We start from the raw sequence: 18,705 nt of genomic DNA, 5'->3' as shown, positions 1-18,705 counted from the left end.
TTTTTTTTTTTTTTTTTTTTTTTTTTTTTGAGACGGAGTCTCACTCTGTCGGCAGGCTGGAGTGCAGTGGGCGGCAACCTTCACCTCCGGTTCAAGCGATTCTCCTGCCTCAGCCTCCCAAGTAGCTGGGATTATAGGCACCTGCCACCATGCCCCGATAATTTTTGTAGTTTTAGTGCAGACGGGGTTTCACCATGTTGGCCAGGCTGGTCTCAAACTCCTGACCTCAGGTGATCCATCCACCTCGGCCTCCCAAAGTGCTGGGATTACAGGTGTGAGCCACCACACCCGGCCTAAGTCTAGCACCTTTTAAAGATCTGGATAGGAAACATTTGTTATCTATGGTCTCTAAGGGCACCCACTATAAAACTTCAAAAGAACCTTGGTCTCCACAATCTCTTACCTTAACCTGAACATTTCCTTTCTATGATTTCAGGTCTTTAGATAAACTCAACCAAATGTTAACCAGAAAATGTTTAAATTTTCCTAGAGCCTGGAACCCCGCCTGGCTTTGAGTTGCCCTGCCTTTCTAGATCAAACCAATGTATTTCTTAAATGTATTTGATTGATGTCTCATGCCTCCCTAAAATGTATAAAACCAGGCTGTGCCCCAACCACCTTGGGAACATGTTCTCAGGACCTCCTGAGGGCTATGTTACGGGCCATTGTCACTCATATTTTGCTCAGAATAAATCTCTTCAAATATTTTACAGAGTTTGACTATTATCGTCAACTATTAAAAAAAAAGTCAATGTATAATTTAGAAGGTGGACAGGACAGAAACATTGGATTACACTATAAATTAGGAGAGGGATATGATAGGAGTTAAAACAGTCTAAGATCTATGTATTATTCAGGAAAATAATAAAAATGTTCATTTTCTTTAGACTTTTAAATTTAAATGTCCATGGGGCATTTCATCCCAATTGAGAGCAGACTTCTGAAAAATAAAGAAGAATTAAACACATGCATTTACCGTGAATCCTCCTGAAACCCTCATTAAAATCACATCAATCGAATTTAAAAGGTTTTTCTAAAAAGCCTGAAGGCAGAAAGACAAATATAACAGGGTGGAAGACAATATCAACATTTTGGGAACTGGAAAGCAGACAGATGAGAGATACTGACTGAACACATTCCAGACAGCTGAATTCTAAACCAGCAGTAGTCAAAGTGAGCCTTCCAAGAATTTCAGGATTTGATGATATCAGGATATCTGAGAGTGAAGCGAAGGTGGGGCCAAAAACAGGGAGATTGGTTTAAGTTAGTTTAAAAAGAAGTTAAGTGGCCAGGCACGGTGGCTCATGCCTGTAATCCCAGCACTTTGGGAGGCCAAGGCGGGAGGATCACGAGGTCAAGTGATCGAGACCATCCTTGCCAATACTTGAAACCCCTGTCTCTACTATAAATACAAAATTTAGCTGGGTGAGGTGGCGTGCAGTTGTAGTCCCAGCTATTCGGGAGGCTGAAGCAGGAGAATCGCTTGAACCCGGGAGGTGGAGGTTGCAGTGAGCTGAGATTGCACTACTGTACTCCAGCCTGGCAACAGAGCCAGACTGTCTCAAAAAAAAAAAAAAAAAGAAGAAGAAGTTAGGCCTAGACAGCAGGATTGCTTGAGGCTTGAGCCCAGGAGTTTGAGACCAGCCTGGGCAACATGGCAAGACCTCATCTCTATAAAAAATTAAAAAGCCAGGTGTGGTAGGTGCCTGTAGTACCCAGGTATCAGGAAGGCTGAGGTGGGAGGATCCCTTGAGCCCAGAAGGTTGAAGCTGCAGCAAGCTGTGTTTGACCCACTGCACTCCAGCTTGGGCGACAGAGCAAGATCTTGTCTCAAAAAAAAAAGAAAAAAGAAAAAAAGTTCAAGACTGAGATCCCATCTTTACCTCTTATTTACTCTGGCATAAGACTATATGCTTATTCTATGGAGTGAGGAAAAAGAGGGTCTTTGGAAGAAGGAACATAAAGGAGGTCTAGAGTGTGAATACTGTACTGTATACACAGGGATTTAAAAAAAGTTCATTTACTAAAGTTGATGCTCCCAGTTCTCTTCCAGCCATCCTCCCAGAAAGCTGACCACCCTGTGTTTACACTGAGTGCTAAAGATTACCAGTCCTTTCTAAAAGTAATTTTATTGGCATTCCCAATTTGACTCAACCTGAGACCACAATAAAAAAGCATCAACTGCAGGCACAGAACTTTCAATATACTTTCTTTTTTCTCCCTGCCCCATTTTAACCTTTGAGCAGAAAACCAGGAATTACCAGAAATTGGAGGAAAGAAACCAAACCAGTATGAAGAGACCAAAACAAAGAGAAGGAAGCAACTGAAAAAAAGATTATTCTTGAATAAGAACATTTTATTGTATACTTTTAGAGACAGAGTCTCTCTGTGGCCCAGTCTGGAGTGCCGTGGTGTCTTGCACTGTAACCAGGGCTCAAGCAATCCTCCTGCCTCTAATTCCCAAAGCACTGGATTACAGGTGTGACCCACCACACCTAGCCTTTGGTTAATATTTTAAAAGCCCATCCTCAATGGGCTCAATAAAATCCTCAATGTTGGTCTGTATTATATAAATGTATCGCTTTTATGTATTTATTTGGAATCTGCATTATTAGGAATCTAAAAAAATTTTTTTTTGATGGGATAGAGCAACTCACGCCTATTATCCCAGTATTTTGGGTGACTGAAGCAGGAGGGTCCCTTGAGGCCAATAATTGAAGACCATCTTGGAAACACAGCAAGGCCTCTGTCTTGAAAAAAAAAAAGGATTTGACTGGCTAAGGGTTAATTTATTTATTTTGGGATGGGGTCTCACTTTGTCACCCAGGCTGGGGTGCAGTGGTGCGATCTCAGCTCACTGCAGCCTCGACCTACCAGGCACAAGGGATCCTCCCACCTCAGCCCTACAAGTAGCTGGGACTACAGACTCGCGCCACTCTGCCTGGCTAATTTTTGTATTTTTTGTAATGATGGGTTTTCGGCATGTTGCCAAGGCTTGTCTCGAACTCCTGAGTTCAAATGATCCACCCGCCTCCGTCTCCCAAAGTGCTGGGATTACAGGGGAAAGCCATCGCACCTGGCCTGACTTATAATGTACATGGCATAAAATTAAAAGTGGCCGGCGGTGGCTCACGCCTGTAATCCCAGCACTTTGGGAGGCTGAGGTGGGCGGATCACGAGGTCAGGAGATCAAGACCACCCTGGCTAACACGGTGAAACTCTGTCTTTATTAAAAATACAAAAACAAAATTAGCCAGGCGTGGTGGCGGGTGACTGTGGTCCCAGCTACTCGGGAGGCTGAGGAGGGAGGATGGCGTGAACCCGGGAGGCGGAGCTTGCAGTGAGCCAAGATCTCTCCACTGCACTCCAGTCTGAGTGACAGAGCAAGACTCCATCTCAAAAAAAAGTATGCATTTATGCATTCATTGCTTGGGGGTAAATAGATAACTTCTGGATGGTATTAACCCATAAAGCCCAAATTCCTGGTAATGTAAATAGAACACACTGGAAATAAATCTTCATTTCTTTCTTTCTTTTTTTTTTGAGACAGAGTTTCACTCTTGTTGCCCAGGCTGGAGTGCAATGGCGAGATCTACACTCAGCGCAACCTCCGCCTCCCAGGTTAAACGATTCTCCTGCCTCAGCCTTCCGAGTAGCTAGGATTACAGGTCTGCGCCACCACCCCGGCTAATTTTGTATTTGTAGTAGAGATAGAGGTTTCTCCACGTTGGTCAGGCTGGTCTTGAACTCCCGACCTCAGGTGATCCGCCCACCTCGGCCTCCCAAAGTGCTGGGATTACAGGCGTGAGCCACTGCGACGGGTGAAATCTTCATTTCTTAAGAACAGCATTATCATTTCTCAGAAAACATAAAAATTAGCAGTTTCACATGTAATAGAAAGTTTCTTGGACTGGCGCAGTGGCTCACACCTTTAATCCTAGCACTTTGGGAGGCCAAGACGGGCAAATCACCTGAAGTCTGGGGTTTGAGACCAGTCTGGCCAACATGATGAAACCCCATCTGTACTAAAACACAAAATTAGCCGGGTGTGGTGGTGCATGCCTGTAACCCCAGCTACTCGGGAGGCTCAGGCAGGAGAATCGCTTTAACCCAGAGGCAGAAGTTGCAGTGAGCCGAGATCATGCCACTGCACTCCAGCCTGGGTGACAGATTGAGACTCCGTCAGAAAGAAAAGGAAAGAAAAGAAAAGAGAGAAAGAAAGAAAAAGTTGGTTTCCTAATTCACATGTCTTCATATTTCAAGCTGAGAAGAGGTGAAAATTCCTTAATTCTTCAGTATAAATTAACCTTTGAATATGATTGTAGGATTTCAATGATCTACGGGTGTGTTAATAGATCCATTGTGCTGAGACATTTTTGTAAGGATGGATGCTTTATTAACCACAGTTATTTGTGTATCTGTAATTATAGCCTTCTGGATGGAGCAGGGATCATCACCTTTAAGCTGGTTTAGAGGCTATATAATGTGGAATGCTTGGTGCTTTACTAAGGGCATTTCATTTAATGGCTGTGCACTATTTCTTAGCTTGGTTTGAAGACAAAAAATAATAATTTATATGTTCCAGAATAAATGAGATTATCTTATTATATAGCTTCCAGAAGACATAATTTCCAAGCTGTCAATAGCCACAAATGCATTTTAAGGTGTCTTTAATATATTTCATATAACTGCATAATTTTAGCTAGTTTATGAAATAATTTAGTCACAAACCAAAGTTCTGAAAGTGACTTCATGTAACTTTTTAAAGAACAATAGTTCCCCAAATAAGATAGACTGCTTCTTTCAAGATAATTTAAATCTTAGAATGGTACATTTTAAAAAATCTGTGTTCAGTAATTTAAAGAAGCAGAAAAAAATTGAGCTTGTAAAGCTCACATTTTAAAAAACACATTCTGGGATGGGCACGGTGGCTCATGCCTGTAATCCCAGCACTTTGGGAGGCCAAGGTGGGTGGATCACCTGAGGTCACAAGATTGAGACCATCCTGGCCAACATGGTGAAACCCTGTCTCTATTACAAATACAAAAATTAGCCAGGCATGGTGGAGCACACCTGTAGTCCCTGCTACTCAGGAGGCTGAGGCAGGAGAATCGCCTCAGGAGGTGGAGGTTGCAGTGGGCCGAGATCACGCCACTGTACTCCAGCCTGGGCAACAGAGCGAGATTCTGTCGCCCCCTCCCAAAAAAGCACATTCTGAAAAGATATATTTAAGGTGTAATGATTTGTTATTGCACAGATATTTAAATTTTATTAACATATTGCCATAGAAAATAAACATTCAATTCAACTTGAGAAATACTTGAGAACCTACTATGTGCTTTCAGGAGTGGTGAAGACAAAAAAAAATGTGCTTTTTCAGACTTCTAGAAGTATTTAGAACAAGAAAAGTGATTAATAGGTATGCAAATGCCTAACATAGAAGGAGGCAAAAGCTAAGAATTAGAAGAAAAGTACCAGGAAAGGGATTAAGATAAAATCATTTTGGGTAGTTGTTGTTCCTCTTCTTCCTCCTCCTTCCTTCTCCCTCTGTCCTCTCCCTTCTCCTCGTCCTCCCCCCTCCTCCCCTCCCCCTCCTAAATCCTTTTGGGTAATTTCTCCTTCTCTTCCTCCTCCTCTTTTCTTCTTCTTCTTCTTCCTTCTCCTTCTTGGATCACGGCTCTCTGCAACCTCCGTCTCCTGGGCTCACTTTATTAGCTCCACTTACTGAGATCCTGTTTAGGGGGTTCCTGCACATAGTAAGTGGAAGCTAATAAAACTAATATTGGATAATATTTGTCTGCCTAACTCAGCTTCCGGAGTAGCTGGGACTACCACATCCGGCTCATTTTATATTTTTAGTAGAGATAGGGGTCTTGCCATGTGGCCCAGGATGGTCTCGAACTCCTGGGCTCAGGCGATCATCCACCTCTACCTCCCAAAGTGCTGGGAGTTCGAGACCAGCCTGGCCAATATGGTGAAATCCCCCCTCTCTACTAAAAATACAAAAATTAATCGGGCGTGGTGGCGTGCGCCTGTAGTCCCAGGTATTCGGGAAGCTGAAGCAGAAGAATCGCTTGAACCTGGGAGGCGGAAGTTGGAGTGAGCCGAGATGGCGCCACCGCACTCCGACCTGGGCGACGGAGCGAGGACTCCATCTCAAAAAAACAAAAAAAAAAAAAGAAAGAAAAGTTCTTGGAGAACAGTGTTAAACAGATGAACAACTTCAATACTTGCTCTTCTTTGCTTGATTTCATTTAGTGTGGTGAGTAAAAATTTAAATTCCAAATATTATTTACATGCAATTATATCCAGTAGAATTCCTGTTTGCTCAAATAGGAAGTCCCTAGTCGTTACTCATGTTGTCTTACGTCTGTATTGAACTCTTACTAGGTTGCAAAAAGCTTACTAGGTTGAACTTTACAATCAGATGGTACAGATTTTGCAAAGCCACTTCCTTTTATTACCACCGGTCATCTGTCATTTATTAGGCTGCCATAAAGCAGGATTCCCCTCAAATCAAGTTAAATTGGAATCACTGAAGTAAGGCTCAGGCACTAGTATTTTTAAAAAGTCCTCCAAGTAATTTTAATGTGCAGCCAGAATTGCAACTCACCGGGCTAAATTGTAGTTGCGCAATTTTGGTCTTTCTGATAACTGATTTCTTTGCTCCTTTCTCTTTTCTGGTTCAATGCATAATAAGAATTTTCCAGTATTAGTTTTATTAGCTTCCACTTGCTAAATTCTGCTTACTGGGGTTCCTGCTTAGTCTAGACAGTAAGCAGGAACTTACAGAATATGTAAGCTTATAGACCACATAAGCAGGAACCCTGTAAGCAAGAACTCAGTAAGTGTAAGCTAATTAAAACTATGTGCCAGGCAGGGTGCCAAGCATTTTCTGGGCATTATCTCACTTAACTTTCATAGCAACCCCGAAGTAGGTGCCATTTCTATGAAACCTGCCCAGTTACTGCCCCACTCCGCGGTACAAGCTCTTACCCACCGCTTCTTCAATACACTCCTGTTATGGAACTGTCGCGGCACTCCAAAGTCTCTATGTAGTTATAAATAAACGTTATCTGGAAGAGCAGCCTAGAACTTTCAAGATCTCCAATTCACACTCCAACTGACGCCTTTAACTACCCCTACTGAGTCCCACTTTCAAAGCTCACTCACTAACATTGGATAATATTTGTCTGCCTACCTCAGCCTCCGGAGTAGCTGGGACTACAGCGTCGTTACTAGCCAGCTTCAGGGCTAGAACAGCCTTTATGTGCAAGTGGAAAAAACCTCAGGTATTTCCCAAATCGGTAGCTGCAGAGGGGCTCTATCCTTACTGGAGATGGCGAAAAGCCCTCTCGCGCTTTTATGTCAGCCCACGCGACTCGTTAAGAGAGCGAAGGCCAGGGACTGCCCAGGTCGCATCCCGAGAGCCTGAGGTCAGAGACCCTGCCCCTGGGGCACACCGCGAGGGGTGGGACGGGTGGGTGCAAGCGGGGCGGAGGTAGGAGCCGCCCTAGAGGCGGTCCCTCCTAGTGCCCTGTGCCTCGCCTTAAAGGAGGGCGCCAACGCAATTTCAGTATCTGGGAGACGGGCTGCCCCACCCCCGCGCGCAAAACCCTGATTTAGCTTAAGGGATGAAGGCGGGGACCCCTGCGCAGGCTTGCGGTGTGGGAGGCGGCAGCCCGAGCCCTCCGACGCAGCGCGCCTGGAGGCTGAGTTCGGTGCCGGGAGGGTCCCGGTGGCCTAGGAGTGCCGCGCCCGGTTGCCAAGGCAACCCCACGCGGCCGCAGAGGCCGGCGCTCGCAGCAGGGCCAGGGCCGCTGCCGGAAGTGACGCGAGTTCACCTGCCGAGCGGGGGCGGGGAGGAGGGGCGGAGGGTGCAGAGGTGTCGCCGCCGCCGCGAGCCAGTCGGGAGCGCGCGAGGCACGGGGAGCCTGGGACCCGGAGCAAGAGCCGCCTACCTGCAGCCGCCGCCCACGGCACGGCAGCCACCATGGCGCTCCTGCTGCGCTTCTTGCTCCTGTGCGGAATCGTGGGTGAGTAGGGGCCATGGGGTCCTCAGCACCCGCCCAGCCCGGTGGCGCTCGCTGCCCGCGGCCACCCAGGAACAATGGGGCATGGGGGAGGGGGCGGGCGCGATTTGGGGACGCTGCTGAAGAGGCTGCGGGGCGGGCAGAATTGCACAGGGGCGCTTTTGCGGGGCCGGGCGCACCAGCCTGGCCTGGTGGAGCCGTACCGGAGGGAGCCGCGCAGGGCGCGCGGAGTGCCCAGGGACCGAGCCTCCGGCGGTGGGTGGTGGCGTAGGGGCTCGGGCGCGGCGTGTCGGGTGCGCCTAGCAGCTCTCCCATAGCATTCTCTGCCCCGGTGCGGGCTTGCCTTTCTTTGCTCTCGCCGTCTCCCTTGTCAGCCTTCGTGTCGGTTCAGTCCAGCGTTACCCGATTTCAAAAGCCTTGGGCAACGAGTTTTCAGGTGTCGAATCGCCCAGGCGGGGAGGCTGAATTGCAAACGCCATTATTCAATGGACATGGAGCTGCCCCGTGCCTCGGATCGGCCAGGCTATCTCCAGGAAAGAGGCGCTGAGCGAACTCCAGCCTGGACGTTCTTAGTCTCCTGGAAGCAGCTCGCCCAGGCAGGAGCTGCTAACCAGACGCACATTGTGAAGTAGACCGTGGGAAATCAAAAGTGGGTTCCTGCAAAAATGTAGTATTGGTTTCTGTAGTCCTTGGGCAAAGTGCAAAGAATTCAGTGACCTCGCTTTTGAGTTTATAATGTGTCGGTTCGTTTTGGAGATAAGACGGGCTGAGTTGTACAGGGTAATTGCTAGAGGCTTCGCCAAGTGCGTTTGTCGACTGCTCCTTTCTCTGGGAGGGGGGAAAAAGGCGTGTAAAAAATGCGTGGACCATTAGGAGGCATAATCATTTTGACACTTCAAAAAACACATGTTTCCATGTCAGTGTTTTAACCAATTGATCTTGCTTGTCAAGCTAAGCGTTTTATAACCAAATAATTCATTTTTAAAAATCCGTAGGTGGGATCCCAGGAGGCGCACTTAGTATAGCCTCTGGAAGGGTAATTTTTTTGTTGTTGTTAGGTGCTCTGAAGCAGGATAGAGTGGCCTTTTCTGTTGGGATGGCTCTCTGCTTCCTGTTGAAATGTTAATTCCATTGTTGGATGCCACAGCTGTGAGCATTACTCATGGGATGAACATTCTATTAACAAGTCTAATCTTCGATCTGAGCCTATAGCACTACCTCCACCTTTTTGATATACACCATTTAGACTTGGCTGGCTGAAATGTCCAAAATAACGCTTCCGGAGAAGATGAAGGGACACCTTTTTTTTTTTTTTTTTTTTTTTTTTGTCAAGCGGCCGGAACTGAAGTTGAAGTTGAGACACAGTTGTGTTCTCTGAGAAAAAAAAAAAAAAAAAGTTCTGACCACATCTAAGAGCAGAAAAGTAGAATAACATAAATTATGTGGAGGAATTTTTTTTTTTTTTTTTAAGATGGAGTTTTGCTCTTGTTGCCCAGGCTAGAGTGCAATGGCGCGATCTTGGCTCACCACAACCTCCGCCTCCCGGGTTCAGCCTCTTGCTTCAGCCTCCTGAGTAGCTGGGATTACAGGCGAGCGCCACCACGCCCAGCTAATTTTTGTATTTTTGGTAAGAGACCATGTTGGTCAGGCTGGTCTCCAACTCCCGACCTCAGGTGATCCCCCTGCCTCAGCCTCCCAAAGTGCTGGCAGGGATTAGTTGTTGTTGTTGTTTTACCGGGAATATTTAGATACTTCGATTTTTTTTGGGGGGGGGGGGGATTTTTGTTTTTTTGGAATGCCTCACTTTGATAGGCACAATTCTAAGAAATAAGTCTTTGTGGTCATAAGGTATACATGGGTACAGTGAGCATTTACTCGAAGGGCCATTATCTTAAGCTAAACAAGGCAAATATTTTTATTCCAATTTTTCAATTTAAGAAACAGGTAAGGCCAGCCGCAGTGCTTGTAATCCCAGCAATTTGGGAGGTTGAGACGGGAGGATCATTTGAGTTTAGGAGTTTGAGACCAGCCTGGGCAACATGGCGAGACCCCATTTCTACAAAAAAAATACAACAAAACAAAACTCAAAAAAGAACTAGCTAGGTGCAATGATTCTTGTCATAGTCGCAGCTACTTGGGAGGCTGAGATGGGAGGATTGCCTGAGCCTGGGAGGTGGAAGCTGCAGTGAGCCACGATCATGACACTACACTCGAGCCTAGGCGACAGAGTGAGACCCTGTCTCAAGAAAAAAAAAAAAAGGAACAGGTCAGACTAATTGATATATGGCTTTATTTCTTCAAATATTTCTGACCATTTAGAAATGCATTGGTATGGGCTGGGCGCAGTGGCTCACGCCTGTAATCCCAGCACTTTGGGAGGCCGAGGTGGGCGGATCACGAGATCAGGAGATCGAGACCATCCTGGCTAACACGGTGAAACCCTGTCTCTACTAAAAATACAAAAAATTAGCCGGGCGTGGTGGCTGGCGCCTGTAGTCTCAGCTACTGGAGAGACTGAGGCGGGAGAATGGCGTAAACCTGGGAGGCGGAGCTTGCAGCCAGCCCAGATCGCGCCACTGCATTCTATCTTGGGCGGCAGAGCTAGACTCAGTCTCAAAAAAAAAAAAGAAAGGAAATGCATTGTTATGAATTCAAGTTCACTGTTAACATGATTGACTCCTACATTAGCAAAACAAGGAAAAGACTCATATTCAAATTATGCCATCAGTGATAGATATTCCTTCAGCTCTGAAAGAGTTTCGTGGTATACTCTGGCTGCAGATGGGACTCCTTTTGATGTATTTTTATTGGCTATCGGCTGCCCACTAGTGAGTCATATTACTAGTAATTCTGTAGTAGTAGCAGTAGTAAGCAGTGGCAGTAGCAGTAGTAGTAAAATTAAACCCTTGATCAGTTTTGCCTTGAATCTGTGCTCTCATCACACTCTACTCTTCTGCCCCTACAGCAGCCACTTGCTCTTACTACCACTGGTCATCTGTCATTTACTAAGAACCTACTCTTGGTTTGACTGTGTACCAAATACTGAAGGTTTTTATTTTTAGCTCTTTAATGTCATAGTCTTAGTTGGAATACTTTGAGGCATTGTGAGGACCCTAGGATTCTTCAGGGCTTGGATTGACGTTGTAAACTAATGTGGCCTAGGGACCTGCAGCATCAGCATTACTCAGGGGTCTTGTCAAGTTTGAGGTTGTGTTCTTCAGTTGCCAACATGAATGGAACTAAAAAAGTCTGGTCTCCCAACCCCTTGTTAGCTATTTGATGGTGGCCAAGCCTCACTGTGTGTCTGTTGCCTTATGTGTCAAGAATGGGGATCCTGGGGCAGGTAATGGGGGTTGGAGGTGGGAGGGTTGGGTAGATGTTGGTCAAGGGATACAAAATTAAATCCATCGTCCAACATGGTGACTATAGTTAATAACAGTGTATTATATTTTTGAAAATTGCTGTGAGTGAATTTTAAGTGTTCTCACCACAAAAAGTATGAGAGGTAATGCATATGTTAATTCCCTTGATTTAGCCATTTCACAAGGCACACATCTTTCAAAATAATGTTATATGTAGATAAACATATACAATTTTGTCAATGAAAATAGAAAAAAAAAAAAAAACCAGGCCGGGCGCGATGGCTCAAGCCTGTAATCCCAGCACTTCGGGAGGCCAAGGGGGCGGATTACGAGGTCAGGAGATCGAGACCATCCTGGCTAACACGGTGAAACCCCGTCTCTACTAAAATACAGAAAACTAGCCGGGCAAGGTGGCGGGCGCCTGTAGTCCCAGCTACTCGGGAGGCTGAGGCAGGAGAATGGCGGGAACCCGGGAGGGGGAGCTTGCAGTGAGCTGAGATCCGGCCACTGCACTCTAGCCTGGGCGACAGAGTGAGACTCCGTCTCGATAAAAACCAAAAAAACAAAAAAACGGAAAAATACCAAATAGGGACTGTACTATCTGAGAGTTGTTGAGGAGTAAAGTGAGATGCTTATCTTTTTGTTTTACCTGTAGCCTTTGCTTTACATTAAAAAAGAAAAAAGATAAGATGTGATCTTTATCCTCTCTGGATGCCCCGCTTAATCTTTTCATTCCTGCGAGTATACCACCATCAGAGGAAAAGATGTCCTGCGATTATACCACCATCAGAGGAAAAGATGTCCACGGCAAGCCTCCCTACATTGGCTCCTCATCCTGTCTGTTGTGGGGTCTCCGTCGATTACCAACTTAACTCACTGCACTAGATCAGAGGACAGGGGCATTGCCTGTATTCATGGTTGCAGTCCCTGCATGGTCTTGTGGCTCCTGGCAGACAGCTAGTGTTGAGCAAGTCCTTTTTGCATGACTAAAAGTTTTCAACTTCTTTGCCACTAGGCCTGTGTGTATGATAGAGCTCTCTTCAGTTCATCACTCTCTCCCTTCTCATCTAATAAAGATGGTCCTTATAGTGATTATTCCACTAGTCATGTCTGAGTCAGTTTTTAATCTAAAGAAGCTGAGCTTTTGCTTTATCTTTGACCTCATTCTATTTTTTCTCCTGTTTCAGTTGCCAAAGGTTACAGTAATGCATGTGCCAAATTGGTTTATCTCTTTGGAGCTCCTTGACACCTATTTTGGTTCTTTCCCACCCTGTTGACCTGCCCTTTACTACCTTCTAAAATAGGTGCCTTAAATGTCAGCCTTCCTTATGGTTTAGCTCATAGACAATCTTGATCTTAAACCTGGGTGACCTCTTGTATCCATCATGGTAATCTCCCAAGTATTGGTAGTAAATAAAAAATATTTTCAGCTCCCAGCCTGACCAACATAGTGAAACCCTGTCTGTACTAAAAATACAAAAATTAAAAAATTAGCCGGGCGTGGTGATATGCATCTGTAATTCCAGCTACTCAGGAGGTTGAAGCAGGAGAATTGCTTGAACCTGGGAGGCTGGGGTTTCAGTGAGCTGAGATCCTGCCACTGCACTCCAGCCTGGGTGACAGAGCAAGACTCCATCTTAAAATAAATATATATGTATACACATGCACATATATTATATATTACATGTATTATATATTATATAATATATTACACATGTATAATACATATTTTATATGTAATATGCTATATATTACATATGTTTTATATGTAATATATTATATATAATTGTAAAATACATATTATATGTATATAATATATCTAGTATATAATATATAAAATATAATTATAAAAATATATGTGTATATTATATTATATATAGTGTATATAGTATATATATTATGTACATATTTGCACCTCAGCCCACCTCTCCTTTGAATCCTGGGCCACTATTTCCAACTGCCTAACTATTCAACTTCCATTTGAATACCTGACACTCTTCACTCTCCAAATACACTCACCTGTTAATTGATACTTAATGTACTGATACTACTATGTGCAAAGCCGTGTGCTAGGTGCCCCTACAATAGAATATGACATTGCAAGTTGCAAAAGCCTTGATAGAATTTTTCAATCAGATAGTACAGCTTTTGCAAAGACAGAGATCTGAAGGGTGTGATATGTCTTGGGAGTTGAGTAGTTCAGTGCGTGTAAAACATCTAACCAATGCTTCTCAAACTTTGTGCATCTGAATGATTCTTACAGGGAAGTCTAGGTGGGGCTTGTGAGTTTGCATTTTAACAAATTTTACCTGATGTCACTGCTTACCACGTTTTGTGTGGGTAAAGATCTAAAAGCCGTACTGAGAGCTTGGTGGGAGCTGACAGGTCTGTCGGGTTATGCACCCCAACCCCCACAGTACTAAGACGTTTGTGGAAGTGTCGAGAAGTGAGGTTATACACTGAGGTTTCTGCTGTTGAATGGTGGCTATGTAGCAGTTCTCGAGGAAAGCAGAACTGATAGAGCTAACACAGGAATCCTCTGGGATAATGTGGACATAAGCAGTCCCTGTTGAAACACAGCAGAACAGTGTTGGACTTCCACTTTGATCTGGAAAGCTTTTCTGAAGAAGATAGTAGTAGAACTGATGTCTACTTGCTTGAATGAGTGGCATGAAAAAGTTGGAGAGATTTCTGACTTGAGCGTTTGATGATGTCACTAACCTACAGGAAATAAAAAGGAACAGGTTTTAGGGAGATGACAATGAGCTTAAGTTTGGACAGGTAGTATTTGAGGTGCCTGAGAGGGATAGAGGTAAAAAGATATCTGGTAGGCAGATTGCAACACAGGATGGATTTCAGGAAAGAGACAGGCATTGGTGATACAGACTCGAGAATTCACGGCTGATAGGTGGCGTCTGTGTAAGGTGAAGGAGGAAATGCAGGTAGGACTAGAAGAGAGAAGGTGAAATGTGAGGTGAGGGAAACATCAACTTCTAGTAAGTACATGAGGAAGCAGCTGGGAGCAAGAAGGAGTGATAGGGGATATAGGAGACCTAGAGGATGAAGGTGTGCTAGAGACTGATGCAAAAGTGGGGCTAGTGGGTTTTAGCACTGGGAGACTGTTGAGAACATTCAGGAAGTTCCCATGGGGAGGACAGTTCTGCAGAAGTGAGAGTGAAACCACATTTTATTTTATTTTATTATTTTGAGATGGAGTCTTGTTCTGTTACCCAGGCTGGAGTACAGTGGTGCGATCTCAGCTCACTGCAACCTCCACCTCCTGGGTTCAAGCGATTCTCCTGCCTCAGCCTCCCGAGTAGCTGGACTACAGGCGCCTGCCACCTTGCCTGGCTAATTTTTAGTAGAGACGGGGTTTCGCCATGTTGACCAGGCTGGTCTCGAACTCCAGACCTAAGGTGATCCACCCGCCTTGGCTTCCCAAAGTGCTGGGATTACAGGCATGAGCCAATGCGTCTGGCCAGGTGCCAATTTTAATAGAGGATTGGGCATCAGGCGAGTGGAGAGTGAAAAATAAACTTCGCATTTGCAGGTGGTTTGACAGTGAAGCTTTGCATATGTGGCCTTAATTCCAGAGGGCGGTAGCATATCCCAGGGAGAAGGTAGAAGCCAGCAGATAAAGACTGTCAACTTCCCTCCATCTAGACCTGCAGTCTTGTCCACATCATCCTTCTTGCGCAAAACATGGTATTTCTCCTGAAGGGCGATTCCTGAACTTTGAACCTTTTGGCTTCTCAGGGATATCACTCTGTTATCCCATCTGTTGTATCTGGATTCCATCAACTTTAACCAAGCTTATTTATCCCTCTTTATATCCCTTCAGTACTGTTGTCGCTTTTCCTTTATTTTTTATTTTTAAATTATTTATATTTTTTGAGACAGTGTTTCTCTCTGTTGCCCAGGCTGGAGTGCAGTGGGCTCAGGTGGTTCTTCTACCTCAGCCTCCCAAGTAGCTGGGACTACAGGTACCCAGCCTTATTTTTCTTTCTTTTTTTTTTTTTCGTTTGTTTGTTTTTGTTTTGAGACGGAGTTTTGCTTTTGTTGCCTAGGCTGGAGTGCAATGGTGCGATCTCGGCTCACCACAACCTCTGCCTCCCAATTCTCCTGCCTTAGCCTCCTGAGTAGCTGGGATTACAGACATGCACCACCATGCCCAGCTAATTTTTTATTTTTAGTAGAGACAGGGTTTCTCCATGTTGGTCAGGCTGGTCTCGAACTCCCGACCTTAGGTGATCCACCCACCTTGGCCTCCCAAAGTGCTGAGATTACAGGTGTGAGCCATCGCACCTGGCCTTTATTTTTCTTTATTAACCAGATTTCCAGAAAAAATGGTCTGCATGTACTGACTGCATTATTTTCTTTCATGCTCACTAATTCTTCCATCCTTTGCAATCTAATTTTCGTCCCCTTCTACTTCTTTGAAACTGTGTTTGCTGGAGATTGCAGTTAACACTATGGCCACAGCCGGTGGTCCCATCACACCTTCAGCCTCTTAAACCTCAGAACAAATGGTTTCTATTGAACAGTTTCTGCTCTTGAGCTGTTCCTCATTTCCCTTTGTGTGGTCCATTTCCTTCTTGTACCATAAATGCCAAGGTTTCTCAGTGTATGGGTGCAGTTACTGTTTATTTGCCTATAGTCTCCAGTACATTTCTAGTCTCCCTTCTCCACCTTTACCCGTGTCAAACCATCCACTTAACGTCTCTACACAGACTTTTCACAGGCATCTCCAGCTGATTCCGTTTCACACTCTTCTCTCTCACATTAATTGGCATTTTCAGCCACCAAAATGCCCAGGCGAAAATGTGAGTATCTTACTTGGCCCTTCTTATTTTCCCACCTGCTCACATCCAATTTCGAAGTCATTGTGTCCCTCCAGCCACTACTTGTAATCTAGGTTATACCATTATCTCTTCAGCTTGTTGAGATGCTTTCATAATTGGCCTCCTGTTGAGTGAACTTTACCCTGTCCTCCAGGCACATCCTGTTACTTATGGCAGCATATTCTAACCCTTATCAAGCATGCTGATATTGTCATTGTTTTCTCTTGCCAGAATGTACATTTCATAGGTCAGGGACTGTTTACATTGTATTCCCAGTATATGGCACAGGGCATGTTCATTGCATAAATGGGGAAAGTTATGCTAGACGGGAATTCATGTTTGTAGGCTTGGGAAGTACCTAGAGGAGAAAGCGTTTGAAGATCAAGAATAGGTACCTCATGGAAGAGGTTGAGCAGGGCTGGCTCTGTGTCCTACACGGGTCAGCTTCGTGTCAGCTTTGCCAGGTGTTCAGGAGTGGACTTTATGTCACCACTCACATTTAGTTTCCCTACTTGCAGCCAGTTCTCCCCGCTTCCCTTGTTTCCACATTTCCTCTGTCATAGAAGTCATCAGATGAGAGTTGATGCTTTCTGTCATTAAATAAAGGAAATAATTGAGGCTGGGAACTTTGGATTCAGTTTATTTGGTGGCTAGCAAATAGTGGACGTGAAGATAATTATTAAATTATTAAAATAAGATAATTATTAAAATAGCCCAGAAAGCAATTAAAAATTATCCAACCAGAATGACCTTATGGATTTACCTTACTGACTTTCATCTGTGTTTCTTAAGAAAACAAACCTAATAATCTAGAGTAATAATTGTTCAGTTGGGTTTGGATTTAGGTTGGTTCTCTTTCTTTTTCTTTTTTTTTTTTTTTTTGAGATAGAGTCTTGCTCCGTTGCTCAGGCTGGAGTGCAGTGGCATGATCTCGGTTCACTGCAACCTCCGCCTTCCAACTTCAAGCAATTCTTCTGCCTCAGCCTCCCAAGTAGCTGGGATTACAGGCGCTCGCCACCATGCCCAGCTGATTGTGTGTGTGTGTGTGTGTGTGTGTGTGTGTGTGTGTGTGTGTTTAGTAGAGATGGGGTTTCGCCATGTTGGCCAGCCTGGTCTTGAACTTCTGACCTCAGGTGATCCACCCGTCTCAGTCTCCCAAAGTGCTGGGATTACGTGTATGAGCCACTGTGCACGGCCTACATTGATCTGTGCCTTCCCACTTGTCTTTCTTCCCTCACCTTATTGCCCCACCCATTCTTTTTTTCAATAGTTACCCAGGGCCAGGCGCGGTGGCTCACGCCTGTGATCCCAGCACTTTGGGAGGCCGAGGCAGGCAGATCACCTGAGGTCCAGCATTCGAGACCAGCCTGGCCAACATGGTGAAACGCTGTCTCTACTAAAAATACAAAATTTAGCTGGACATGGTGGTGTGCGCCTGTAATCCCAGCTACCCAGGAGGCTGAGGCTGGAGAATTGCTAGAACCCGGGAGGCAGAGGCTGCAGTGAGCCGAGATCGTGCTGCTGCACTCCAGCCTGGGTGACAGAGCAAGACTCCATCTCAAAAAAAAAAAAAGAAAAAAGAGCCAGTTAGAGGCTGGGAGTGGTGGCACACACCTGTAATTCCAGCACTTTGGAAGACTGAGGTGGGAGAATCCCTTGAGCCCAAGACTAGCCTGGGCAACATAATAAGACCTCGTCTCTACAAATAATACAAAAATTAGCTGCGTGTGATACAAAAATTAGCCAGGTATGGTGGCACATTCTTGTAGTCCCAGCAATTTGGGAGGCTGAGGTAGGAGGATTACTTGAGCCCAGGAGGTTCAAGGCTGCAGTGAGCTATGACTGCACCACTGCACTCCAGCCTGGGCGACAGCGTGAAACCCTGTGTCCAAAAAAAGTTAGCCAATTAGACTTAAATTAAGCCTTTGAGTTTTACTTGACTCAGCAGTATTTGTAGTGTATTTCAGCTGGCAGGGTGCTTGCAGAAGAAAAGACTGTTTCTTGATCTATTTATAAAAAAAGGGAAGATAGGAAATGGGAAGGAGATTAACAATATTTTTAGGGTAGGTGTGAGATCAGTGGTATGGTTCAGTTTGTTCTTTGGTACTTGGTGAGAAAAAGGGTTAACAATTAAATTAACCAGCATTGATACATACTAAGAAAATACAAATTTCTCTGGAAACGTTAAAATCATTTTCATTCTTTCAAAGGTATTTCTCACTGGAATGGGAATGGTTTTAATTTCATTTACTTCTAAGAAATAAAAGTGTGTTAAGATTTTAGGAAGAAACAACGTAACTCATTGCCGTGATTTTTTCACTTTCCCATAGTTAAGAGGTGTGTTCTGTGTGAATTTTAGACATTGTCTGAGGAAGTGTGGTTTGACTGCACATTTGACGTTTTCTCAAGGAATCTCAAGGGACATACAATGAACCAAATTTATTTAGCCCCACCTTTGTTCAATTGTTG

General features: G+C 44.8%; 1 protein-coding gene across 2 annotated transcripts in view; it reads left to right on the top strand.

Annotated features, from left to right (window-relative positions):
* The first annotated feature begins 7,704 nt into the window (after nt 1-7,704).
* CXADR (CXADR cell adhesion molecule) overlaps nt 7,705-18,705 on the top strand; it is an 88,971-nt gene continuing 77,970 nt past the window's right edge. For both annotated transcript variants that reach the window (XM_017883731.1, XM_017883730.1), the window contains exon 1: nt 7,705-8,036. In XM_017883731.1, the coding sequence (XP_017739220.1) occupies nt 7,994-8,036 (43 nt within the window). In that variant the 5' untranslated portion in view covers nt 7,705-7,993. The remainder of the gene's footprint in view (nt 8,037-18,705) is intronic.

This window comes from Rhinopithecus bieti, unplaced genomic scaffold (genome assembly GCF_001698545.2).
Source record: "Rhinopithecus bieti isolate Rb0 unplaced genomic scaffold, ASM169854v2 scaffold_12689, whole genome shotgun sequence".
Classification (NCBI taxonomy): domain Eukaryota; kingdom Metazoa; phylum Chordata; class Mammalia; order Primates; family Cercopithecidae; genus Rhinopithecus; species Rhinopithecus bieti.
This window is presented reverse-complemented; position numbering and strand designations above follow the sequence as displayed.